The sequence below is a fragment of the Cavia porcellus genome, unplaced genomic scaffold (assembly GCF_034190915.1).
Source record: "Cavia porcellus strain 051 isolate PalLab524CR breed Dunkin Hartley unplaced genomic scaffold, mCavPor4.1 scaffold_8, whole genome shotgun sequence".
NCBI classification, from domain to species: Eukaryota; Metazoa; Chordata; class Mammalia; order Rodentia; family Caviidae; genus Cavia; species Cavia porcellus.
The window spans coordinates 39125313-39147117 of NW_026947491.1; the positions used below are offsets into that span (position 1 = coordinate 39125313).

At 53.9% G+C, this 21805-nt stretch overlaps 1 protein-coding gene across 5 annotated transcripts in view; it reads right to left on the minus strand.

Moving 5' to 3' along the window:
- The window catches only part of Hdac7 (histone deacetylase 7), a 33824-nt gene extending 12574 nt beyond the window's left edge, over positions 1 to 21250 (minus strand). For 2 of the 5 annotated variants that reach the window (XM_063254629.1, XM_063254627.1), the window contains exons 1-7: positions 2812 to 3005; positions 2640 to 2730; positions 2236 to 2347; positions 1536 to 1651; positions 1179 to 1304; positions 710 to 801; positions 88 to 268 (exon numbers count right to left, since the gene is read on the minus strand). In XM_063254629.1, the coding sequence (XP_063110699.1) occupies positions 88 to 268; positions 710 to 801; positions 1179 to 1304; positions 1536 to 1651; positions 2236 to 2347; positions 2640 to 2730; positions 2812 to 2958 (865 nt within the window). In that variant the 5' untranslated portion in view covers positions 2959 to 3005. Of the gene's footprint in view, positions 1 to 87; positions 269 to 405; positions 517 to 709; positions 802 to 1178; positions 1305 to 1535; positions 1652 to 2235; positions 2348 to 2639; positions 2731 to 2811; positions 3006 to 20653; positions 20847 to 21232 lie in introns of those variants that run through there. The other 3 variants (XM_063254628.1, XM_013159297.3, XM_063254626.1) reach the window with 3 other exon arrangements.
- Positions 21251 to 21805: the final 555 nt, after the last annotated feature.

A 21805-nucleotide genomic window follows, 5' to 3' on the forward strand; every position in this document is an offset into this window, starting at 1 on the left:
GGCTGGAGGGATGGGTTCCCTCCCCAGGCTTGGACCTTGGAGGGTTCAGGGATCCAGACCCTTCCCATGAGAAGCAGCAGCGCTCACCAGTCAGCAGGGGGGCATGAGAGACTGAGGGATCCAGGAGGAGAATGGGCTGCAGGCGAGAGGGCAGAGTGCCCCCGGCCTCGGGATCCAGACCATGGGGCAGGAAGAGGGGAGTATGGGAGCTCCCCAGGACTGAACCCCGAGGGCCCAGAGTCGGATGGGTCCTGCGGTCTCCGTCCGCCTGAGGGAGAGGCAAGGACAAGTCACAGGGGAGAAGATTCCAGCGGAGGACAGTGAGGGGATGGGATGAGGCAACAGGATGAGGGTGTGAAAGAGGCTGAGGAGCCTGGAGTGGGGAGGGACGCCCAAGCCACTCACCCTGGCGGGGGCGGGCAGTCCCAGTGTAATTGCGGGCAGCAAGGACACTGTCGGCAAGGCGAATGGGGCCAGAGAAGTCTCCTGCAGCCGCAGCCGCTGGCCCAAGAGCGCCTGCCATAGGGAGCAGGGCGACCGGTCACTGGTCCCAGACCTCTAACCCCTGGCACACCTTCCCCAGAACACCCGGAAGGCCCTTACTGGGGCTGCCCAGACCTTGTGGCCCTAGGCTGGGGTGGGCCTTTGTTTTGGAAAGAGGCTGAGCTGCACAACTACCCTAGCAGAGTCTGTACTGGCAAGGCCTTACCTCGGAGCCCAGGACAGGGTTGGGGCCATGCTCGCTGTCATTGGGGGAGCTGCACCCTGAGGCGGGCGTGCTGCTACTACTGGGGGAGGAGTCTGAGGGGTGAGGAGAAAGGGAGGGTAGTCAGGGCCTTGGGGTGGGCAGAAGGGTTCAGCCAGGCCCCCTACGCAGGATTCCCAGGGGCAGCAGCACCTGCTTCCTTCCCTGCAGAGCAGGATGGCAGCCACCACTAGCCTACAGCATCGTGAGGTAGTTTTATAAAGACGCCCCCTTTTCTGGGCAAATATCAGCTAAGCCAACTAAGCAGGAGCTGGGTTTTCTCCCCACTCACCCTCTTGGCACTTGTGTGCAACACATCCTGTGTGACACACACACAGGCCCCAAAGCGGGGGGACCCTGTATGGTGAGGCCTGAGCCCAAGGGACAGGGGCAGCTGGGGTTTAGGAGGGCCACCTGCCCTGCTGGCCCTTACCTCCCAGAGGCTCTGCAGGTCGCCGCCGGAGACTGGACGGTGCACTCTCCTTCCTGAGCAGCGGGTTCTTCCTTCGCTCCAGGGATTTCTTAGGTTTGTAGCGCAGCTTCAGGTTGGGCTCAGAGGCTGTGGGAGCCCAGCGTTACTCAGGCCCTAGGCCAGCACCCTTCTCTCTCAGCCTTTTGGTCCTTCCCTGCTTTCCTTCCAGTTATCTCCACAGTAACAAGTGAAAGATGGCAGAGCAGAGAGGAAGCCACAGCACCTTTGGCGCTCCCTGCCACCGGCCTCCTCCCAAACTAAATTCCAGATCCTTTTCCTAGATTTCCTGGAAGGTACCTGGCTCTGTGCCCAGCTTACCTGTCTTACGTAGGGGGAAGTGTTCAGGGGGGTCACTGGGCAGGCTGGGAATGGGAGGCAGAAAGCTGCTAAGCATGGAGCGAGCAGCTCCTTCCGTGTCCAGGGGCTCAAGAGTTCTGTGGAGCACGTGCAAAAGTGATTAGAGGGGCAGACAACCCAAGGCCACAGAGACCTCACTCTGCACAGGCACCCTCCTAAGCCAGGGCTCCAGGATCTGCCAGGCAGGCAGGTACAACACGACTGGGCAGTGTGAGGCTGGGAGGAATGGAGACTATCTCCAGGTGGCAGCAGTGGACCACAAGTGCTGCTCCATGGCCACAAGACAGAGCTCTGATCTAGGCATGGAGGCCAGAATGTGGGTGCTTAGGTGAGCGGCCTATGAGGACTATCTTACCTTCTGCTGTGGGATCCAGGATATTTCTGTGCTTAGGGCAAGATACAAGGAAAAAAGGGACTTGGGTGTGCAAGAAGGTCAGTGTGGGGTGTGTGTGAGTGTGTGTGGAAGGGCCTTGGGGTGAGGTGGGAAAGTGGGTTAACGGAGAGGAGAACAGGTATCAGTTGAGAGGCACTTGGGGTACATTATTTAAATGGAGGGTGATGGAGAGGGGAAGGAGGCAAGTATATGTGTGCTCACCACGTAACACAGAGGAAAGAGGGGATGTGGGAAGGACCCAAGGGACATGTGGGGACAGGTAACCACCTGTAGGGAATGCTGGGGCTATTGGTATGAGCTGTCCTCTCCAGGGCTGCCTGCTGTTTCTTCAGGATCACCTCGGCCAGTTTCTGCTTCACCACACTGCTGGCTACAGCGCCTGCAGAGGCAGAAGTCACGAGTGGGTTGGGTGTGGATGAACAAGTGGCCTCCTGGCACACTCTGCCCATGGCCGCCATCCCCCTCCAGTACGCAGTGTCCTACCCAGCAGGTCCTCAGGCGACTGTGAAGCCTCTGGACACCTCGGGACATCCACCCCCACCTCTGCTCACAGGCAGAGCTAGGCAAGCAGAGGGCATTGCAGTGGGCTGCCACACTCTCAACTCGCCCTCCCAGGCCCAGGGGCAGGTCATGGACATCTGAGGATGGGCACAGAGGTGGGGTGTCCTTACTTCGTTTGCTCTTGTCCTTATTGAGAAGCTGTCGCAGCTCTTGCTCCTGCTGCCCACCCTGCAGTTCGGGCATCGATGGGTCCATGGAGAGCTGTGGGCAGATGGGTGCAGCTCAGAGAGGGCAAGAGTGGAGGACCAAGGCTGGGGTGGGGATGGGGGGCTCTGTAGTTACCCTCATGGGCTCGGCCGGGCGCTGTTGCTGCTGCTGCAGGCCTGCTAGGAAGAGGTGGCGGTGCAGGCGCGGGGGGTGCTGCAGGGCCAGAAGTGGGGCCTCTGGCGGGGGCTCCACTGCAGGCCGCTGGCCCACCCGCAGGTCCATTGGCTGAGTCTGAGAATCCGGCGTGTCTGCACAGGGAGAGGGGTAGCCTGGGGACACACAGGAAGAGCAGGGTCAGGCAGAAGGCCAGTCTGCAGGAACTTGGTCACAATTTAATCAGCCTCAAGTTGACTCAATGACAGCAAAGCACCCTCAAAGGGCTGTTTCCTCACTTCATCCTCACCAGGGTCCTGCGGCTCTCAGGTCCACAGGCCTGACTTACCTGTGCCAGGGGCTCGATTCAACTTCATATGCACTCCAGAACCGTGGTTCAATCGGAACCATCTGACTGAATGAGAGCACAGTGCCTTCCCACTAAACATGCTCCTCCCCAAGCCTGGGGCGGCATCACTGTGATGGTTTGTGCTGGGCTCTACCCCTCCTCTTCACACCCCTAAAAGGAGGGGACCACATGGGCAGACAAGCCCACTCCGTTCAGCCTCCAGCCCAAAGGGCCTTGGAGGCCTTCTCAGTTGCCACCCTCCAGCTCTTTCCAAGGTCCTAGGATTCAGAAGTGATGCCTGGAGCCCATATCCAGCCCTGGCTGGTCACCTGGAGCCTGCAGAGCCTGTTCCCAGGGTGGCTTCCTCAGTTTACCAGTCCCCTCTGAGTCAGCCCTGTACCTGACCTGGTGAGGACAGCAGGGATAGATGCCTCTTCTCCACTGCCCTCTTGCCCACGACAGAAGCACCCTGCCAAGGCCGTGGGTGCTTGGGCTGTTTATGGCTCACCACTAGATCAAGATCCAAGCCAACATGGTTAGATTCTAAAAGGAGCAGCCACTGCTATGCCACGGACCTGGGGCTCAGGGACACTGGAAAGGCTCCCTGGCAAAACACCCACTGTGAAGTCAGGAAATGCAACTTCCAAGCCCCACCAACCACAACTAATCATAATCTTAACAGTACATGTGCTGTGCAACCCCCCCCCCCCACACACACACTCTTTGGGAGAAGTGGCTATTATTATTCAAGTGGGGAGACAGGCTCAACAGTGAAGGAGCCTCTTCAAGATCATCCACTAGTGGTGAAAGGGGTTTCTGCTTGCACAAAGGAAGAGGAATGTACACTGGTGTCACTAAGAGCTACCACTTAAGAGATAGAAGCCAAACACAAAGGATCCCATCTTAAAAAAAAAAATTAAAAAAAAAAAAGGATCCCATCTTAAACTCTCGGCTTTAAGAGAACCAGATGTAGACCACAATGGACAGTGCAAGGCTAGGATGCCCTCACCCTTGTTCATGTGGCTATTTAAGGGATATGAGTCTCATTCTGGTTGAGGGTAGGTGTCTAGCGCCAACACACTTCTGCCCCACGAAAGGGCTCCATCCAAACAAGTACTGGCTTCCTGGGGTGACACCTTTGCTGACACAGGGCTTAGGGAAACCCAAAGTGGCCCACCCACATCTGAGGCCAGCAGCTTCACCATACATCCTGGGAGCAGCCCTTCAACAGGGGCCCTGTCCGCTGCTCTCAGCACCACCACCACCTGCAGAGCAGAAGGAAAGGCACTGTCTGGAACTCTGGGAATGGCCATCATGGTGCATTAGCATTGGATGGCTATGTAATCTGGTCTTAACGTAGCCTGTCTCAGTTTGGCTTCCTACATCTGAACACACACCTGCCACTTCAGCTAGCAGATTCCACCTTGATGGAAGCCCATGTGTCTTTTGTCCTCAGAGTTTCTGCTCTCAATGTCCTCACTCTTACATTCCATCTTTCCAAATCCTATCTACTCCTCAGAAGCCAGCCCAAGTCTTCTCTCTTCCTGGACTCCAGTTCAGCACCCTCATCCTCCCTTCCTGGACTTCACGGTGACTACTCCATGGGATGATAAGCACACTGTGTGCAGCACCACAGTGGGAGATGCTCTGCAGGCAAGGATTTGGTTTTGTCCATTGCTCATTATCCCCAGACCTAGAACAGCATTTGGCACACAATACAAGATCAATGAACACGGAATAATTAACCAATCTCTGTATCTCTCCTAAAATGCCTAGGAAGGTGCCCAGATATGAGGTTCATTAATGATTCTTGAATGAATGGATGAACTCACAAATCAGTTTCCTCTCATTTGGCACCAGTCACATATTTCACTATTTTTCTCCTTTTAATTGTGTGTCTTGTCTCCCCAGCCTGCCTAAAGTTCTACCCCCCTCTAAAGCTGGGATGGAAACAAGGAAGACACATGGCCATCATTTCTCCTTGCTGTCTAGAATCACAATGCATCAGGCTGTGTGTCCTACACAGTAGGTCCTCAGTGGACACTGGCTAGAGTTAAAGAAGGGGTAACCTCTGTCCTCCAAGGCCATATTTAGGCTTGTGGACACCAAGCAGCAGCAGGAAGTCCACTCCAGTCCTTCTGCGGGGTGACCTAGTAGAGAAAGTGTGTGGGAGCCAGCAAGGAGGACCAGGGAGAGAACCATCTCACCGCAGGCAGGAACAGCACAATGCATCTTTCCACCCTGCTGGGTCAGCATGAGGACTGAATGAGTGAATGAGCAAGAACACAGGAGTCTGTGCATAAATATTATTTTCCTTTCTTTTTCCCAGCCAGGACTACAGGGGCATGCTGTGCTTCCTAGCACTGGGAAGAGCCGGGATCAGAGATGCCTCTCTCATCCCCGCTCCTCATCCCTCCCCTGGAACCCTAACCTCCCACTCTCTGGTAACATCACCTTGCTTTTCAGTCTTGCCCATTCTATCCCTTCTCTCCTTCTTGCACCCTCATTACCATCTCCCTCAAGCCTGATGGTTACTCATGCCAGGGGACTAGGTAGTGGGCTGCCATGCTCACCCAGCCCCATCTTGTAGAAAGAAGAGAGGAAGAGTGAAGGGTGGCAGAGGGGATAGAGCAAAGGCTCAGGAGGAGAGAGCTACACCAGGTGAGCTCCTGGTTGAGAGGGGTCCCTGTCCCCCCTTCCTCACCTACCCCTGAGGGACTCAGATACCTCAGCTGCTTGGGTGCAGTCTACAGCAAGAACCTAAGAAGGCCCCTGCTCAGCCAGCAATGCCGTTAGCCCTCCCTGAGGCAGTCAGATACTATCTTCCCTGGGCAGTCAAACCAGGCTCCCGTAGCCGGAAGGGAAAGAAGTCCCCTGGGAGATGAGCTGGGGCCAGAGGTGGCAGCATATGGCTGAAGAGGGAGCTGGGGCCTCCGAGGCCTCCCAGGTGGGACAGAAAGGAGCCGGAGTTGGAATGCAGAGCAGGCCTGGGTCTTGATCAGGCCCAGTCTGGAGAGAATTATGAAGTGGCTGGGTCTGGAACATATAGCCCAAGAATCCCATGCTGGGGACTTCTTTTCTCATACTGTCCCCATCCTGCATCCTGCTGCTTCTGCTTCCCAGAGAAGTGACTCACTCAATGTCATTTTCCAAAAACGAGCTAGGTTTTTTTATTTAACAGTCACCTTGCTCAGGCTTCCGGGCCTTCCATCCATTCAAAACACAGGTAACCCTAAAGTAGAGTCCCAAGCTGGTCAGCAACAGAAAACTCCAGAGAACTCCAAGGCATGCTGGGAAGGCAGAGGTCAGTGGTGGCTCCTAAGGCACCTTGCCAAGATGGACATTTTTCCTCCTGCCATCCCCACCCAGGGCCAAGAGATAGGAAACCACCAATAGGCTGCCTGAAGGGGTGCTTGCGGACACCCAGAAGCTCCTCAGGCCAGACCAGATGTTTTCAAAGGACAGGTGGCAGTTACTGCTCTCTGGACCTAGGCTTCAGGAGCAGCTACCAGCACAGGGGACTCTTACACAGCCCTCTAATACCAGCACCCCACACTTTAGTTCAAACAAGACCACTGCTCCACCTATTCAAATTCTAACCATGCTTTATGGTTCACTCAAAGAAAATCCCAGTGGAGGCTCACCCCGACCTCTCCTCACTTCCCAAGCACATACACTGTGTGTGTCTCTGTGATGTGATCTGTCAGAATGGAGCCATCTGTACCTGACACCCTGCTGGGTACATGGCAAGCCTGGTTGGCAGTTGGTGAATGAACACAATGACTAACCTGACCACCTGCCTAAGATATCACATGAATATTCGAAAGGTTTATGAGCCCCAAGGAGCACTCATGCTAGAAGGGAGAGGCCTCCCCCAGGACACAGTAACCCCCACCGTGGGTACCGTAGGATCTCTTCTTTTTTCTGCAGGATTGGCCCTCCACAGAGGTTTCTGGACTTGTTCCAGGTTCATCTCCCAGAGCGTATGTCAGGCCTCTCACCGACCTCCTTTGAATTTTTTCTCTCTCACCACCCTAGGTCCCTGCACTGCCTGAGGGCTGGCCAGCAGCCTTCACGCTTCAGGGCAGAGGCAGGTCTCTGTGCTTAGCTCCCTTGGTAACCGCAGATTTCTGGACACCATGCATTCTCTGGACAGAAGAAAAATTAATGATCCTTGAACTCCGTGGTGTTTGTTACCAGATCCAAAAGAGCTATTTTGTGGTGGTGATCCTTAGCATCAACTCTGTTCAGAAAAGCAGCACACATACACATGGAGCTGTTACCAAAATCACTTAGAAGAGTTCTGCATCTCATTCCTCTCTCCTTGGCTCTGTGCAGACAGCCATCAAGTTCAGAGGAGCCCAGGGCAACCAAGACAAAACCTGGGAATAGCACTCTTTATGTCCCCCAAAACAGAAAGGTACCTTATGGCCCCGTCAGTAGCTAAACTTGAGACAGTAAAGCTGTACCTCGTTCTGGCTTGAATGTGGGACCCCCTCCTCTCATCAGTCTCACTGTTTCTCTCAGAGGGCTGGTCCACTAATTTGGAATCAAACCAAAGTAAACAACTCTCCTTCTTGGAATTCCTGCTACATTCCCTTTTCTCGAAAACATTCAAACTTGGCCTAGTGCTGTACACTTGTAATCCCAGCACTTGGGAGGCTGAAGCAGGAGGATCATCACAAGTTTGAGGCCAGCTGGAAATACTTAGTGAATTCAAGGCCAACCTGAACTGCATATCGAGACCCTGTCTCCAAAGGAAAAAAAAAATCCAAAAAGCCCCCCAAAGTACAAAACATAATGTAAGCAAGATCATTCAAGCTTATGAAACAGTTTACTTGGTGTAGGATACCTGGACCCAGCAAGCTGCTCTCCTGACCAGACCATCTGATCTCATCCAGAATTAAAATTTCTAGCAATTGTGTTCCAGTGGGCCCAGCCTGCCCTCAGCAAGCCTAGACACAAACACCACAGGTCTACCCTATGAGCACCAGGGACTAGCTGAGCTCCCCTTGCTCCAACTTCATTTCCTCAGGACCCCCTCTTGGGTTCAGCTGCCCAGCAGGTATGACTTGGCTGCATAACTTGGATGGAAGCTAGAGCCCTGCTGACCTTGCTCTGCCTGCCAGAAGCTTCAGGCACTCCTTTGGGGAACAGGGCTTCCCCAGAAACACTACCACCTAGATGCCCTCTATCAACATCTCCGATGTCCTTGTTGACACTGCCACCCGTTCCTACCTCACAATCACCTGACCAGACAAAAAGGAAGCAGCAGGAAGGCTGGGCCCCAGCTGCAGCGGGGAGGGCAGAGAGGCAGGTGGCCAGGCCAGCACTGGGGGTAAATCCCCCATGCCATGGCTTGCAGCCACAATTTTCCATTGCTGACACAGGAGGGACAAAGCTGGGCTAGGCGGAGGGGCTAGCAGGGAAGGTGACACGGCTTTGGGGAGACCCAAGAATGAGCAAAGAGGAAAAGGGACACTGTGGCTTCCAGGGTGCCAGGGCTCTGCTTGACTATGCAGGGCACAAGGCTGAGCCTGGGACAAGCTCTTTCTCTTGGGGAGTGGCTCCAGCACGTGAGAAGATCTGGTGGGGTGTTAGAGGTCTCGTGGGCAAGTGAGGTGAAGGTGTTAGGCCTGGGCCAGAGCAGGCCAGGCCAGGCTAAGAAGTGATCCCTAACACAGCTCACTGCCTCCACAGGAGGTCACTGAGCTTGGGGCTGAGGAGATGGAAGTATGAATGAGAGCTGATTGTCACTTTGAAAGTGTTGCAAATATAGCCCACAATCTTAAAAAAATTAAAAATATACTACCTACTTAGAACAGATACTAAATATACTACCTACTTTTCACAGATACTAAAAATATTCCAAGAGCTCCTAAGAAAGTACAAGAAAAAAAAAAAAGTAAGTTTCTCATTCATACCAGGCTGCCTAGAACTTCCCAGGAATTACTTTTTTAGTTTCTTGTGTTCTCCTTTCCAGAAATTCTATCACCCACAGTACCGAACTGCTTCTTGCTCAGATTCATCCAGAAGTGTCAGGGGGTGGTGACACCCACTAGTCCAGACAGAGGCCAGGGCCTGCAGCTTAGAGGGGCCTAGCTTTGAGATCAGGCCAGAAACACAATTCCACCTGTCCAGAATCGGCTCCCCCATGGACAATCAGGAGATAAGAGCATTTGCTAGTAGAGGCCACCGGGCTTAGCCAAGCCCAGTATGGGGCACCCAGCATATAAGAGTGCCTCCTAAAGTTGCCAATTACTCCCATTTGCCTCCTGAACTTTCTCCCTTCAGTATCAAGTTCCAATCAAACACAACTTTTTCCTAGATGCGCACATTCACCACCTCTCCCAACCACAGTCTCTCCCCTTTGTCTTTCACCTGAAATTTGGTAAGCTAACATGAGTTGTTCTAAGTGCCTTGTATTAGCTCATTTATCCAATCCTCATAACAAACCGATGATCTCCACTGTATAGACAGGTAGACTGAGATCCAGCAGTATTGAGTATCTGTCTGAGGTTACTTGGCACATAGTGGCTTGCATGCTCTCTCAAGCCCTGAGAAAGATGGAAATCTCTCAAGGCCCCTCAGAGCCAAAATCAGAAGCAAACCCTCGCCCTGCTGCGGATCAGAAGACAGAAGCCGCCCATTTCATCTTCCAGGCATGCAGAAAGACAGAAGAACCACTTACAACTATGGTGATTTGGTAGAAACCAAGTAGTGGTTGGAGACTGCACACTGGGAACTATCTTCTGGCAATAGGCCAGGTTCTTAGGGACCATGTTCCCTACTCGCAGTACTCACCCATGACCTGTCTCTAGAAGCTTCCAAGTCCCTCTGAGACTCATAAGCGTCCCAAAGCATGCTGCATGGCTTCCCTGTGTGGTAGGACAAGCCATGCCTTGGAGAAGCTCAGCTGGCAGGTGAGCAGCTTGAAATATCAGCAGGCCCAGGCAGATACCTCCTGTGGGCCCAAAGCAAGGGGACTAGAGGCCCTACAGACTCGGCAGCTGTGTGCCCAAAGAGCAGAAGGCTGGATGAGGAGGCCTCCTCTGCAGTGAGTGTGCCTGCTTCCCCCACCACTGCCACCCCTGGGTGGCAGCTGGGGCCTAGTGGCAACTATTTTTAGCTCTTGACACCTGGGTATTTTGCAGCCGCAGGATGTCCGGTTTGGAGTTTCTTTCTGGGAATCCCACATGCGGCTGTTGTAAACAGCCCCACGCAGTGGTGACTCGCATTAGGAGTCAGTCAGCAACCACCACCCCCCATTTGAGATGAATCAAACAGGAAGCAGACATAACCATGGCAGTAGCAGCTTGAACTCCTCAGAGGTGGGAAGGTACCAGCCTCTGGCTTCTTGAATCCCAGATGTTCCATGCACTCAGGTGGCCTCTCCCCATGGTAGACATATGGCTGATCATGGGCAAGGCTGCTGGTAGCTTCAAAGTCCCCAGCCCTGGCCCTCTCTGGACAGCCTGATGGTCCTGCGGGGTTCCCACAGGCCCTACTACCTGCTGGGGCCTCTCAGAGCACCACTGCACTTTCCCTGGATGCCCACCGCCTGCTTTCTTGGGCACACAGGCCTGGCAAGCCTGCATCCACTTCCTATCACTGCGGCCTCCTCCTTCCAGCTCTGCCCACTCCTGCACTGCACTGACCACTTAAGCAATTCCTGAGCAGGTAGGCTCCTCCAGTCCAGTCCATCCTGAAAACACTCGAAGACATATACATTCCACAGTCACTCTCAACTCCCTACTCCGATATCTCTAATCCTTAAGATAGGAAGTTCACCATGAAGTCTAACCACTGACTTTCTTATCATAAGCAAAACATCCTGAGTAGGCAAGATTTGAAGACCAGCTGAACATAAGGATAAGAGACTAGGTCCTGCTGGCTTCTGCCTTCCCTGCCCCCCTCCTCTTGTGCCCCACTTAGACCAGCTGCTCCCTCTTAGCAGCCAGACCAAGCTAGTCTTTCTCAAGTGCTTGCCCCAACAGGAAGCACAGGCACCGCCCTAGGGCTGCCTCTCAGCGTGGCCCCTTCTCCCCTCCGAGGTTCTGCATGCATTCCTTCGCTCTCCTGGATGGGCTCTGTCAGCCAGACCTTGCCTCCTCCTGTCTCCCCATGAACCCCACTCCTGCTAGCCACAGGTCTGCCTCCTTCATTTGCACAGAGCCTGGACTGTGCTCACTTGGCTCCTCCTGCCTGTGCCAGACGTAGGCTTCTCTGCCCATTCCTGTGTCTGCCAGAAAACATCCATATTATAATATTAATACCTATTATACTGTTTTAATTATTAATTAATCATATTAGTAATAATAACTATGTGTTAATGCTGACATTGTACCTGTAACTGGGCTATGGCTTTCACTGGTGTACTACTGTCTCATAGTCCTGGCAGTAGCCCTATAAGGTAGTTACTACTCTCATTTTACAAAGGGAAACTGATACTTAGGTTAAGAAACCCGCATAGGGCTGGGGTGTAGCTCAGTAATAGGGTAAAGGTTGCCCAGCACACAGCAGACCCTGGATTTGATTCTTAGCATGGCAATAAAAACTTGCCCAGGTCATAGGGATGGTGTGTGGGGCTGGCAGGTACAACTAGCTCAGCCTGCCTCCTAGTACGTGGTAAGGTGAAGCTTCTACAGGGACACAGTAGGGTCCTACACTCCCAGCAACAGCATGTTCCCACAAAGTGTACTGTGCTCCATCCAAAACCCATCAACAAAAACAAAAACAGAGATCATAATCTCAGCCTGTGTCCCTCGCATGCCTTTTGTCTCTGGGAGGCTCCCCACTCTTCACTTCCTTTTTCATCTTATAATTTCCCTGCTTATTAAATGTGTATTTTACTATTTTATTGTGTTTCCCATAAGCCACCTCCAGCATAGTATAACTAAACAAGCAGACCTCCCAGGGCTACCCTGGAGGATCACATGCTGTGCAAGCACTCTGGAAATTGTCAGGTCCTTTCCTGTAGAAAATTCAAGTTGCATAACCAGAGCAAGTTACCCTCAGAGCAGGAATGAATTCCCTTGCAAGAAGATAGCCTCCCTTGCTCTCACTTGTAAGTCTCACACCTGGCAGATGGAAGGGATGGAAGCACCCACTAGCCACCCTCAGGGTAGACGCCTGGGATGAGGTGCACAGCCAGCCAACCAGGGGAGCCCTTACCTGGGTAGAGGGGAGGCAGAGGACACTATGAAGGCCCTGGCCTAGGGATGGGGCACTCGTAAGAACCTAGCAAGCTGAGGGATGTGGATACCAGCCAATACTGGCATGCATAGCAATGCCACATTAATATTAACGACAGCAAATACCTCAGAGGTCCCCAATCCATTGTGCCTTAGTATCTCCTCCTTTGGCCTACTATTTTTGGAAGACAGCAGAGGTCTACTGGACAGATTCACCAGATATACCAATTCCCTTCTGCAGCTTGCTTTTGATACTAAGTCCAAAGGCATTTTTCCAATCACAAATCCAGCAAGGGTGCTCATATCACTTTCAGGGAATCCAAGAGACAGACACATGGTTCTAGGGATCAATCTGCACAAACTTAAAGACAACTTCCAGTTTACTATGGACTCCAGAACAAATTTATTGCAATGAAAGGTGATCTTGGCTAAGAAAATATGCACAGTGTCATCTCGTTTTGGTATAAAGGACAACCTTAAAAGGCACTAAAGAAAGTGGAAAGGTGTGTACTATGGCAGTGATCTCTGACTGCAGTGTGGGAAGATGTTTTTTATTTTGCAATGTGTGCTGCTCTGTATTGTCTGTTAGCTACAGTGCACAGAAAGTGCCTGTGCAGTAGTGAGGCAGTACACACATGCATGCACGTAAGTGAAGAATGCACAGCCATGCAGCAGTCAGGTTCCCGTGAGAACTAGGCCATGGGGCTTTCACCGCCTCCACATATTCTCGGACCCTGTGTCCTCTGAAGTTTGTATCTCTGAAGTTTTGCGTTATCTACAACCTAAGAGCATCCTTCACCTCTCCCAAATCACCCTGAGGGCCTAGTCCAGGGCAGGCATAAAATCAGACCTTAACGAACGCATGCCTGTTGGCTAAATAACAATCGTTTCCTGAAAGAAATGCCTCATGCTTTCTTCCAGGGCTGTTGTGCTGGGAATACTCACAGCTGACATCACTGAGCTGCCCACCCTTCTCTGCTTCATGTTCCTCTTCAGAACTGCCAGGGAGGGGCTAAAATAAAGGTCACTGATGCAGATGCTGGCAAGGTACTCCATAGCAGGGGCATCAGGGGCAGCCTGACCTAGCCCCTCCCTAGGCCAACATGGTTGTTCCTCCCGAGTGCCAGCTGGCTTCAAGGCCTGGGGTCCCCCTGATCCTGCCTCACTGGGAAGGGAGTGAAGGAAAGAAGGGGGTCCACCCCATGACTTCTGGCTAGAGACTCCTGCTCTTCCAGGCCCTTAAGGGTGGGGAAATCTGAAGCAGGAATTTGGCCTGGTTTTACTGTGAACTGGGACTGGGCCCAGTTTCGGTTGTTCATATCTTCAATATTCCCTATCCCTGACCTTCAAAAACATGAACAACAACATCAATAATAATGATGAATATTCACTGTGCACTGATTTCATACCAGGAATGGAGCTCATTTTACTTACATATCTCCTTTTTTATAGCAACTCCATGAGATTGAAACTATAATTACATTCATATTACAGATGAAGAAAGTGAGCCACAGAAGGAAAGGTACCCAAAGGTCACACTCAGCAGTTTGCAGGGAAAACAGATTTCTGCCAGGGCTGTGCATTTTTCCTTCTATCTCCTTACAAGAATGGGAACAAGGGGTCCGATGTGTGATAACTAGCATCTTCGGGGAATCCAACAAATGTTTACATAGGCGAGTGAGAAAAAAAAAATCCTCGAAAAGATGAGGAAAGTAGCACTTGGCACCCTCAGCAGCATTTCACAAGGTCTCACAGCCATTCTGCTGGAATTCAAATCCAGTTCTTAGGCCTCGGAGTGGCACGCTTCTCCCCCAAATCATAATCCCTAGATCCAGTTCTCAAGACGGTGCTGACGGCCTGCAAGGAAGGGTCGCAATCTCTTCTAGCTCTGGACCCCTGGGGACCAAAGCCCTTGCGCAGCAGCAGCAGCGGGGTCGCAGAGGCGGTGCTGCGACTGCACCTCGTCAGCGTCAGCGTCCCCGCGGTGACTCACTCCAGGGACCCAGGGGAAGCACAGCCCAGTTTGCACCGCCGCCCCGCCTCCAGCTCCCCGCCTCCTCGTTTGCTAACCGAAACCCGGCTGTTGCTATTTTTAACCCTCCAGCTACCCCTTGCATGGGGCTCCCCCCCTTACCCCCCACGCCCCTGCCCTAACTGGGTGCCACCAGTCCGTCATTCTGAGAGCTGTTCTACAACCTGAACGCCCCGGAGGGCACAGCGGATGCCCCGGACGTTTGGCCCAGGTTTGTGGGGCAGGCAAAACAAGCCGGTTACAGCCCTGTTGCCAAATTCCCCCACCCCGGACTCTTTCCGAACCTGTGACTCCCAGCTTGTCCTACTCCTCCTGCCATCCTGGAGGGTGGGGAAGGGGAATGGGACATCTCAGGCTGCAGGCCAAACGGAGCCAGAGCGTGAGAAGTGTTCTGCAGGAACTAAGCAAGGAAATGGGATCCCCTCATTATCCCCAGCTTGTGAGGTTGGCCTTAAAAGCCTGATGTTTCTGAGCATCCCTGCAGGCAACACAGGGGAAAGGGAAATGGCGTGGCGACAGGGTGGGGACAGTGACTGTGGCCTAGCACCTCCTCATTAGAAGCTGCAGTGCAGCTCTGGCAGAGAAGGTCCAGGAGGCAGTGTCTGGAGTGGTAGGAGAGCTGGAAGAGACCACAGCCTCAGCAGTAAGAACTGCAGAAAAGTGGACCAATGCTCTTCTCTTGAGGCTCCGCGAATCCTAGGTCCTTAAGGCAAGGGCTACACCTTCCTGCAGAGAAGCTCTGGGCCTCCCATGGACAACCTTTGACATAGGAAAGCTGGAGTGAAAAGGCAGAAGGCAGCCAGTTCACAGCAGGAACCATAACCCCCTGAGAGAGGGGCGATCCAAAGACTGTAGGTGGAACCCAGGGGTCCTTTATTTCCAGTAGACAAAAAACAGGTGGTATGAACCAGACCCCTCAGCCTGCTGGTCTCAGAGACCCACTCAGTTTGGGGAGCTGATGCCGACGGCCAGGAGAGGCTCTGCAGAGCCCAGCCAAAGGGCCACCTGGGTTCAGGTCCCCTCCATGCCACTCCTGTCCTGGGCTCTGCAAAGCCAGCCTCTCCTGGGCCAGCCCTTTTTTGATGGCTGTGTCCTTTCTCCTGGGGCCCAGATCTCTCTAAGGCTTGACCCTCTGTCTCTGTGTAATTGCTGATCCAGGTAAATAAATCCCACTTGCCACAGAAGCAGCCAGGCTAGAGCCATAGGGGAAGAATTTGGCACAGTCCTTCCTGGTGGGGAGATGAGGACAAAGGGAAGAAGGTGAAGCAGGAGAGTCAAGAAAGGGCTGGTGCTTGAAGCTCCTAGAGACTGCCTCCTTCCTAGCATTCAGTATGGCCGCAGGGCCCTGGACTCAATCCCCAAGCAAAGCAGCAGCCTTGACTTAGGCCCTGTTTGGCTCTCTGTGCTGCTTTCTCCACTTGCCAACCTTTGGGGGCTGCCTGAGGAGAGAGGAGATTCTGCTGTCTTCATGCCAGGAAAGAGGCCAGCAATTCAGCTTTCATTCTCAGCTCCGCTTGGCCCACATCTCCCACCTGGATCTAGGTGGTCCCTGAACATGGCTCAGCAGGTGATCTGGAGAGGTGAGGGAGGGCATTGATGTCACCTTCTCAGCAGGCCTCCCACAGCCACACTATGGCAGGAAGTTCCAATTTGTTATTTTTTATTGTTGCACCTGGTTTATTTCCTATTTATAGGGCTTATCACAATGCATAACTAGTCATAAAGACTCATTCCTTTACTTGCTAGCTTGTTCTTGTTTGTCTCTTCCACTAGAGTGGAAGTTCCCTGAGGTCAGATGTACCTCTGTGTTCACTGCATATCTTGTATCTGGTAAGTGGTACACAGAATGCGCAGCAAACACCTACTGAATGGATGCAGTGCTGAATGGCCAGCTTGGTGAATGAGGAGTCCTGGCTGCCAATACTGACGGTTGAGTTGATGCTCAACAGTTCCAGGGTTCTGCTTAAGGAGCAGGAAGCAGGATGTAACAACATTGTTAGGAAGGCTGGGACCCCAAAAGAAAGGCTAGCCCCTCTCAGGCTTAGCATTTACACCAGGCCAATCTGGCACACTGTGTGTGTGTGAGAGAGAGAGAGAAAGAGAGAGAGTGTGTGTGTGTGTGTGTGTGTGTGTGTGTGTGCGCGTGCGCGTGCGTGCTCTGTGTGTGAGTACTAAATCCTGCCCAGACAGGTCTTGGAAGGCTTATGTTGTGTCCTGGTTCTTCCTAGTATTTTGTTTTCAACACTGAGAACTGAACCCAGGATCTTCACAACATGCTACATCCCCAGGCATTTTCCATTTTGAAAGCGAGTCTCATAGAGTTGCCCATACCAGGTTTAAAAATTTTGCTCCTTCTGCCTCAGCTTCCCAGAGGGCAGGGACTATAGGCATATGTCACCAATCCCAGATGATTCTTCTTAATAGCCCCGTGACTTTGGGCAAACTGCATACCTTTTGCAGGTCTGTTTCTTCAAACTAAAAAAATAATTCTTCAAACAAAAAATAGTTTGTACCAGAATCACCTAAGTGCATGTTAAAATCCAGATTCCTGGCTTAGTGTGGTGATGCAGGCCTATAATTCTAGTACTAGGAAACTGAGGCAGAATTAAAAGTTCAAAATTTAGTAACTTAGTGACACCCTATTTCAAACAACAGAAAGGAACTAGGGCTGTATGTAGTTCAGTGTGAAGTCCTAGATTCAATTCCCAGAGCACACGCATGTGCACACACACACACATACACACACACACACACACACACACACACACAAACAGAGGTTCCAGATTCTTAGGCAGTTTCTGAGTCAGAATAGGAAAAGAAATAGGCACTGAGGACGTTTGTAACACATTCCCTACATTACTCTGAAGCAAAAGGCCTAAGACCTGGCATTTAAGGACAATGTAGAAGAGGGTGCTTTCCAAATGAATATCGGGACTTCTATTAAAAAGCCACTGCTGCACAGATAGCCTCCCAAAACCCAGCTTATACACTCCCTACAGAGCCTTAAACTGCAAAGGTATACCCTAACCAGATGCTGCACATCTGTACTATATGTATCCATGCCACCAAAACACCCAACACAGAGCCACCAAATGGATCACAAATTGTCACAGATCTACCATAACATACACAGCCTGGCACAAACACTCAAGACACCCAGCACATACGCAGCACAAACACGTCACATGGAGACCCACACTAAACAGACGCTATCCTGAATTTATTTTGCCACTGGGAACTGGTCCAGGACCCAAGGAGTTATGCTCCGCTGATGAAAACATCCCTCCTGCCTCTGCTACTCCCACCCTTACCCCTGGCCCCCAGGCGGCCCACTGTCCACATCCCCCTGCTGTGGCTGACGCAGGCAGTAGAAAGAGATGGGACAAGAGGAGGCAGAGGCCAAGGCTAGTGACTCAAGCTGCTAGGAGCCCTCTCCAAAGTCCAGTACCCTCCTCTCTTCTCTTGCTCCCCAGGAGATGCCAGAGGGCCTCCAACCAACCCCCCAAGTCAGTGCCTGCTCAGGCCACTGGCCTGAATTCCCAGAACCTGGTCCTAGGGAGCCAGAAAAATTAAAAGGTGGCTAAATTTGGGGGCTCCTCTGAGGAAAGGGCTGTCAGAGGGTACCTTCCTGAAGCCCTAAGGCCTAGGTCCTCCAGGGAAGGTTTCCACAGAAACAGGGGAAAATATTATAAGGAAACACAATACCCGGCAGGGTCACCTGCTGACCAGGCTTCCTGCTGTGTTGCCCACCCCCATGTCATTGCCCTCACAGCCTCCTTCTCCAGCCTCAGCCCTGGACTCCTGGCCAGCACCCTCTTTCCTGCTTCCCCTGGGCGGGGGTGAGGGGAAAGCAGCCTCAAGCAGAAACTCAGCCCCCAAACGACATCAAGGATGGCCCAGAGCTGGGGCCCCCACTCCTAATCCCCGTCTCCCCTCATCCCCCCCACCACAGGAAATCAAGGTTTCCTGCCCCAGAGGAAGTGCCCATCTAGTGAACAAATCCAACACACACAAACACAGTCCTGGGAGCTTGGGCCTCCGTGGGACAGATGCCCTCCCCAGGCCCCAGGCCTTACCCAGGTCCTGCATCCAGCAATAACCCACACAGCACTGGAGGCCCCAGCCCACATGTGACTAAGGGCCAGGGCCAGGAGAATGGGTACTGCCAGAGGCACAAGGCCTAGTCCCAGCCCCACTTGAACTGCCATTCCCTGGCTGGGCAACCTGGCCTTGCATTAGCTCATCTCCTCTCAGGCCTCTGCCAACTTCAAAACTATCAGCTCTTAATGAAAGGCCAAGAGAAAGAAGACAAAGGGGAGGTGGAGCTACAGAGGCTTCTGTCTTCCAGGTCCTAGGCAAGTATGCTTACAGCTACAGGAGGGTCCCCCTTCTCCACTCCACCACATAGGAGTTTCCACTTGCCCAAGGGTTTTATATCAGAACTGAGAAAGCACCAACTCTGGTGACCAAAAGCCACCAAGAACTAAAGCTGAGGTCTGTTATCCTAAGTGAAGTGGAGGGACATAATCGTCCCCCACTAGACACTGACTTTTCTCTTTACAGCTAGCCCTTCTGGCTTTGCTTCTTGGGAAGTACACTTAGAATGTTCTTCTCACTTCAGCAATGGGGCAACTGAGCTTCAATGGCCATCTTAGAAAGACAACCTCTTCCCTGCCTCAGGATCCCAGGGTAAGCCCTGGTGGCCACAGACACTCACCAAGTAGCTGAACTAAGGGGCAGTAGCCTCAGGAAAAGATTACCCCCAACCATTCCAAGTACAACACTGAGCTTGGTGGGAGGGTAGTAAGGGCACGGATATCCTAGTGAATCCAGGACTTGGTCCAGTGTCACTTCACTGGGTAACACACAGTGAGACCTCTGGTTGCCTCAGTTTGCCTCAGCAGTGATTGCAGAGAACAAAAGTACCTAGTAACCAAGCTGGGAAAAGTGGACAGGGAAGTATTCGCAATGACAAGAAAAGAGCTGGTCTGCAGATTCCAGAGATGGACCAGTGAAGCTGTCCCGACTGTATCTGAAGGTAGAAGGCATGAGGAGGGAGGTATGCCTGGAAACAAATCTCTCCGGTGCTGCTGGGGAGAAACGGGTCACCAGTTACCCTCCTTAGAGGGTAGGAACCTGAGTCAGTCTCCTGCCTTCCAGCCCCGTGGCTGGACAGGGATCTGCATGAAGGTGCCTGTGGGTTCAAGTGCACATCTGCAGAACAGGCTGATAAGACCAGATAGATGCTGAGTTCGCCTCAGGGCTACTGAGCACCAATGCCCCGTTCTTTCCCCAGACACTGACAGGAGAGCTGGGTAGGCATCAGGTAGATGCCAAACAGGGGCATGGGAAGGCATGGCAAGATTCCCAACAGCCAGCAGGCCACAAAATGACTGAGAAGCAGCAGTCGCTGGCCCAAAAGGGCAGCCAGAGGGGAAAAGGTGGTGATGGAGGGCACTGGGTGCCCTGCAGGCCCAAAGGCTCTCTCCAACCTGCAGGCCTAGGAACTGAGGTCATGGGACGCCAGTCTAGTTGCCGGATTTGCCCTGCTCTGGCCACCACCATCAACAGACCCCGGGCCCAGAAGAGGGCACACATCCAGTTCCCCAGTCTTCTCTACACGGCCTGCAGTTCCCACCTCCCTGCGCCCCTACAGGCACAGCTCATTCGGGCACAGGTGTCTCCTGACCCTCAAGGGAGAGCAAGAGTCCCGGCGATGCTCACAGCCCCCGCCAGGGCACCGCTCACTGTCTCGGACGGACCGGGAGAGGGCCCCCGCTTCGCTGCTGACATCCAGCCCCGCACACCCGGCCCGACTCAGTGGGTCCTACCCTTTGCCCCCGCGCTTCTAAACCTCCTGTTCCCTAGCACCGCCCCCTCCCCAGGCTGCGGCGGGCGTCCCCGCTCCCCGGGGCCCCTTCTCGTCCGCGCTGGAACGGGGGTGATGGAACGCCGGGCCCTGCACTGCAGCCCGCGGCCTCCGACTCCCTCCCTCAGGCCTGTCGCTTCCCCGGAGCAGGCGGATGTGGGCGCCCCGCGGGAGGCCCGAGCCCTTCGGCCCCGGAACCCGCCCGGGCAGGGAGCGGGCCAGAGCCCCGCCAAGACACGCGGGGCGGACGCGGCCGGGGGCGCACTCCGGGCCGGGCCGGGCCGGGCCGCGGGGCCGGAGCTGAGCCGGAGCTGGAGCCCGGGCGGGCGGCTCAGGGAGCCGCGCGCAGGGCGGGGCGGGGGGCGGCCGCCTGTACTCACCGGCGCCGGGGCTGTGCATCCAGGGGCCGGGGCCCTCAGAGTGGGGGGCTCATGGCGGGGCCGGGGGCTGGGGCGCCGGCCTCACATCCCCCCAGTCGCCGGAGGCTGCAGAGCGACTGCCAGACGGCGAGAGGAAGGGAGGGGGCCGGGAGGGGGAGGGCCCTGGCAGCCCGGCCGGCCGGGTAGGATGACAATGGAAGGAAATGCTTTATCTGAGTCTGAGAGCGGGCCAAGGGGGAGGGGAGGAGGGGCAGGCGCTCGGGCCCTGGGACACACCACCCTGGCAGACGCCGCACGGCGCGGCGCCGCAGCGGGCCGCAGACCCGGAGCGCGGCCGGGTCCCCGGGACGCCGAGCCGAACCCGGAACGCGGGACGCTGAGCGGCCGGCGCCTAGCCGCCAAGCCACAACCGCCGCGCGGCGCTCGGACCGCGCACAATTCCCGGAAACCCAGATACCTGAGCGCACGCACCCTCGCAGACACAACGTACATGGGCGTGCATCCATGTTTACAAAGGAGCAGAATTATTTACACAGACACACACTTCGCGAAAGGACCCCAGTGCACACGCCTACGTACACACAGTTCACGAGCAAATAGCCACACGGAGGGGCTGCCGGGCACGCCTGGAGTTCCATGCACGGTCTCATGCGAGGATCCCAGACGGACAGACGGACACACACACACACACACACACACACACACACGTAACTCGCCCAGGAAAGCTCCAGGATCTGATTTGACTGACTGCCCAGCCCTCCCCCACTGGCAAACACCCCCCCTACCCCCGCCTGCCGAGGGGAACTGAAGGGTCCAGCCTGTTCCTATTAAAAGAAAAAGTGGATGGGGGTGGTGCGGATATTTTGAAAGTTTTCTTTTTTTAAGGAAATTTCTCAGGGGATTTCCTTCCCTTCTTTCCTCTTCCTCTCTTCCTCCCATTCCTCTGCCTCCACAACCCACCCCTTTCTTTCCCCCTCCCGGTCCCTATGAGTCAAACTTCAGCAATGTGCCCAGTGTCCCCCAGTGCATTACAGCGGATCACAGAAATGTTCCAGTCTGTGAATCGGAATGCAGCCGCCTCCAACCCTCCCTCAGCTAATAAACTCAGTTCAGGGATGGCTTTGCACGCCCCCCCCCCCTTAGGCTGGAGAG